Source organism: Monoraphidium neglectum (genome assembly GCF_000611645.1).
Source record: "Monoraphidium neglectum strain SAG 48.87 unplaced genomic scaffold scaffold03607, whole genome shotgun sequence".
NCBI classification, from domain to species: domain Eukaryota; kingdom Viridiplantae; phylum Chlorophyta; class Chlorophyceae; order Sphaeropleales; family Selenastraceae; genus Monoraphidium; species Monoraphidium neglectum.
The window spans coordinates 1-4,145 of record NW_014010022.1 but is presented as its reverse complement, the minus strand read 5'-3'; the positions used below and the strand labels follow the sequence as shown (position 1 = coordinate 4,145).

General features: G+C 63.8%; 2 protein-coding genes across 2 annotated transcripts; both read left to right on the top strand.

The window, feature by feature from the left end:
- Positions 1 to 217: 217 nt before the first annotated feature.
- On the top strand, positions 218 to 835 carry MNEG_13071 (hypothetical protein; the record flags this gene model as incomplete). Its single annotated transcript, XM_014038458.1, has 1 exon — positions 218 to 835. The coding sequence occupies one exon, from the start codon at positions 218 to 220 to the stop codon at positions 833 to 835; it is 618 nt and encodes a 205-aa protein (XP_013893912.1).
- Positions 836 to 1,649: 814 nt separating this feature from the next.
- On the top strand, positions 1,650 to 3,396 carry MNEG_13070 (Vacuolar protein sorting-associated-like protein; the record flags this gene model as incomplete). Its single annotated transcript, XM_014038457.1, has 4 exons — positions 1,650 to 1,812; positions 1,929 to 1,978; positions 2,120 to 2,295; positions 3,264 to 3,396. 4 exons carry the CDS (start codon positions 1,650 to 1,652, stop codon positions 3,394 to 3,396), a joined length of 522 nt encoding a protein of 173 aa, XP_013893911.1.
- Positions 3,397 to 4,145: the final 749 nt, after the last annotated feature.

Here is a 4,145-nt window from a genome sequence, read left to right as displayed (position 1 = left end):
CCCTGGCAGACTGGCGCGCCCGTGAATCTCCGGCACAAGTGGCATACCTTCCCGCACCCCACCGCTCCTCGGGCCCGCAGCAACAACATCGCTAGCGCATTCGACACTTGGAGGCGCACGCCAGTCGACGCACGCTTCGCGGCAGCGGAAGCAGCAACAGCAGCGGCGGCGTCAGCATAATTAAACCAGCGGCGGCGGCGGCGGCGGCGCGCACGCCATGTCGATCTACACATACAATGGCGCCGCCATCATCGCGATGGCCGGCAAGGACTGCGTCGCGATCGGCTCGGACCTCCGCTTTGGCGTGCAGCTGCAGACCATGACGACGGATTACAAGAAGGTCTTCCAGATCCACGACCGCCTGTTCGTCGGCCTCGGGGGCCTCGCCACTGACGCGCAGACGCTGTTCGAGCGCCTCGTCTTCCGCCACAACATGTACAAACTCAGGGAGGAGCGGGACATGAAGGCGTCGACGTTCGGCAACCTGCTCTCCTCAATGCTGTATGAGAAGCGCTTCGGCCCCTACTTCGCCAGCCCAGTGGTCGCCGGGCTAGAGCCCGACGGGAAGCCGTTCCTGTGCGGCATGGACTCCATCGGGGCGCTCGAGACCGCGGCCGACTTTATCGTGACAGGCACCAACAGCGAGAGCCTGTTCGGCATGTGCGAGAGCATGTGGCGGCCGGACTTGGAGGCTGACGAGCTCTTTGAGACGCTCGCGCAGTGCCTGCTCAGCGGCATCGACAGGGACGCGCTGGCGGGCTGGGGCGCCGTGGTGTACGTAATCGACAAGAACAAGGGCGTCATCGCCCGCACATTGAAAGGGCGCATGGACTAGGCGGCCGCGCCGCGGCACGCCCTTGGGGCAGCGCTGACCGCACGGCGGCGGCGGCGCAGCTGCCCTCTGGGCGAGGGCGGCGAGCGGTGCCGCGGGGGTGCACGCGCTGCGATGCAGGTTTTTCCGGCTGATTTGGGTCCAGTGATGTTTTCTGTTGTCGTGTAAGCTCCCTGGTTTCTGCATCTGCCTATGACGACGTGGAAAAGGGTGTCTCTCAGGCAGGGGCAGGGCGCCTCTGCCTGGGCTGTGCGGCTGGCACACCTCTGCAGTGCAAGGTCGGGCATAACACACATGACACAAGGCAGAGCTACCCCGAGACATGCAACCCAGCATCAAGCCTATCGAATACCTGCCATCTATGCATGGGCAGTGCACTGCAGTCAGGGGCCCGGTAGAATGCAGCATGCAGCGGAGAGCATGGTGATGGCGTTTTGTCGCGAGGCAGCAGCCAACGGTGGCGGCCGCGTGGCGGGCAACAGATTTGCCGCGCTGTGGCAAGGAGAATGTTGGAGCGCCGCCATGTGGGGGTCTCTTTTTGGCACATGTGCGTGTAGAAACGCGCACACTTTCTGCTGCCGGCCGGCCTCGGGCAGCCCACATGGTCTTGACTGAAGTTCAGAGCAGTTGCCGCCCCCCCGCCGAACCAGGTGTGCTGGATCGCTTGTTGCAGCTCTTGCAAGGATTCCTGTGTCCTCAAGACGTCGTATATAGCCGCTGGATGGCGTCGCCTTGAGCTCAGTATGAGATAGTGATCCGGCATTGACCCTCGGCCAGCTGGGCGGGGTTAAGTGAGGCTTATCTGTTTTCAAATCATATGGAGACGCGTTCCAGCGATGCGGGCCCCAGCGGGGCGGGCTCCTCTGCCCAGCAGGGAAAGAAAGACATCATCCTCAACACCCCGTTCCAGCGAAAGAAGGACGTGTTCGATGCAGACGACTTTCAACCGATCAAGTTCATCAATCAGATCTATCCGGACGGTGGGCGACGCGCCGTGGCGACACCGCATGCCGCTGCCGCTGCCGCGAGTGCTGCCGCTGCTGCTCGCGCCGCTGTCGTGCGACGGACGCCCCTGATCCGCGCCGCGCCGTTGCAGAGGCGTCCTTGGGGGATCTGGACAAGTTCATGGACATGCTCCGCAAGCAGGTGACGCCCTGATCGCCTCGCGGGCCTCGTCGGTTGCAGCAGCGGCCTTTCTGCAGTGCGGACCCCACCATGCTGACCACACCGCGCCGCGCGGCCAGCCCTTTCCCATCACCACTGCCTCACATGCGGCGCAACCCGCAGATCAAATCCGTCGACAGGGAGATTTTCAGCGCCGTGCGGCAGCAGTCGGGCGGGCAGGCGCGCAGCAGGCAGGACCTGGGGGTTGCGACTGGGCAGGTGGGGGAGCTGTTTGGACGCGTCCGGGACATCCAGCGCAAGGCGGCAGACACGGAGGTGCTGGTGCAGGAGATATGCAGGTGCGTGCGCCGGCTACGTGCGTGCGTGTACTGATGTGTGTGTGTGTGTGTGAGCATGCACGCGTGCGTTTTGAGGATTGAGTGTTGGTAGGAATGCCGGGCTGAGGCGGGAGATGTGCAAGTGCTTGCGCACTGCATCTGTGGGGTTTTGTGAATCACGGTTTGATTCTGGTGGTGGGAGGACGGAGCAGGGCTGCCCATGGCAGTAGCAGAAGGGACATGTTGGTGCAGAGCGAATTTGAAGCGTTGGCACGAGTTAGGCGGTTGTGTGAGTGTGTGTGCGTGCGTGTGTGCATGCACGCGCAGGCTTGTGTGTGTGTGTGTGTGTGTGCATTTGCATGAGTTTGTATGCTTGGGGTGTGCGAGTGGAGGGCAGCGGAGGGGGCAGTGCAGGGACGTATGGTGCAGGAAAGGACTGGATGGTACTGCAGGGCAATTGGATGGGGGGCAGGCCTGCACCTGGGGCCGCGACGTGGGGCCGAAACAGGGGAGGGCTGCAGCGGGGGACTGTTGAGATCGCGGCTGGGGTGTGGCTGCTTTATGCGCACGGCGGCTGCGCTTTCATGGCGGCTGGCGAGGCTGGGGCCGAGTGGGGCGCATCGCATGATAATAAGGAGCAACCGCGCGGCCTCGGCTGGCACCTGGGGGGGCCGGCCTTCCCGGCCTTGGATGTTGTTTCGTGTAATCACAACGCCAGCAGCCAGCGGTCGGCGCAGCGCCTGGGGCGGCCCCGCGCCAGCCCGCGGCGGGGCTTCACAGGCCGCTCCGGCGCCGCTCCGCGCGGCACTGGCGCCGCCCCCCTCCCGCCCCATGACGCCGCCCCTGCCGCCATCCGCCCAGCCCCCTACCTTGAGGGGCGCTGCCTCCACCCCCCCAGTCCTGTGCCGTCCCGCCGGCCCCCACGCTCATGACGGCATCCATATCACTTGGAACTAAGCGAATCACAACTTCACTCCTCGGTAATCCAGGGACATCCGCAAGCTGGATTACGCCAAGCGCCACCTCACGTCCACCATCACGTCGCTGCGGCGCCTGGCCATGCTCACCGCCGCAGTCGACGACCTCGAACAGGTGCGCGGGGTGAAAAATCACGCCCAATAACTCTGATCCGGTATCTGCTGCAGGGGCGCCGCGCGGTCGGTCGCCCCTGCATGCGTGGCAGGCGGGCGCGGTTGCGGGCGCCGCCGCGCATGCTGCGTTGCAGGCGGCAGGCGTGGAGGCTGCGTTTCGTGCTGTGCCCATGGGGCCGACGTTCCAGCATGTGGTTGGCGCGATGCGCCTCCACACCTTGCGCGCGATCACATCGCATGTCGCACTGCAATAAGATTGCGTGCGATCACCTTGCATGTGCGTTTTGAAGGACGGCATGCGATCTCATCTCGTTGCATGTCACTGTTGCCGCCGCTGGTGGGGCCTGCAGGTGGGGTACCGGCGGGACCAGTACAAGCGGTGCGCCAACCTGCTGGAAGCTGTCGGGCAGCTGATGGAGCACTTTGAGAAGTACAGGTGCGCTGTGTGTGCGTGCATGCATGCGTGTGTGTGCGTGTCTCTGCGTCTTTGTGCGTGCGTGCGTGTGTTTAAGAGTGTGTGTGTGTGTGGGTGTGTGTGCACGCGTGTGTGTGCAAACAATTTGAATGCGTGGAAGGGGCGAACTGGCAGTTGACCCCTTCAAGGGGACAGGCATTGTGGGAGGTGGAGTCTGAGTGCGGAACAGGCCAGGCCAGGCCGTATGATTTTTGCGTGCTCACTCACGTTTCCACGCATGCACACGCACACGCACACACGCACACACACACACACACACACTCACATTGTATCTGACGCATACACTCAACGATCTGACCGCCACC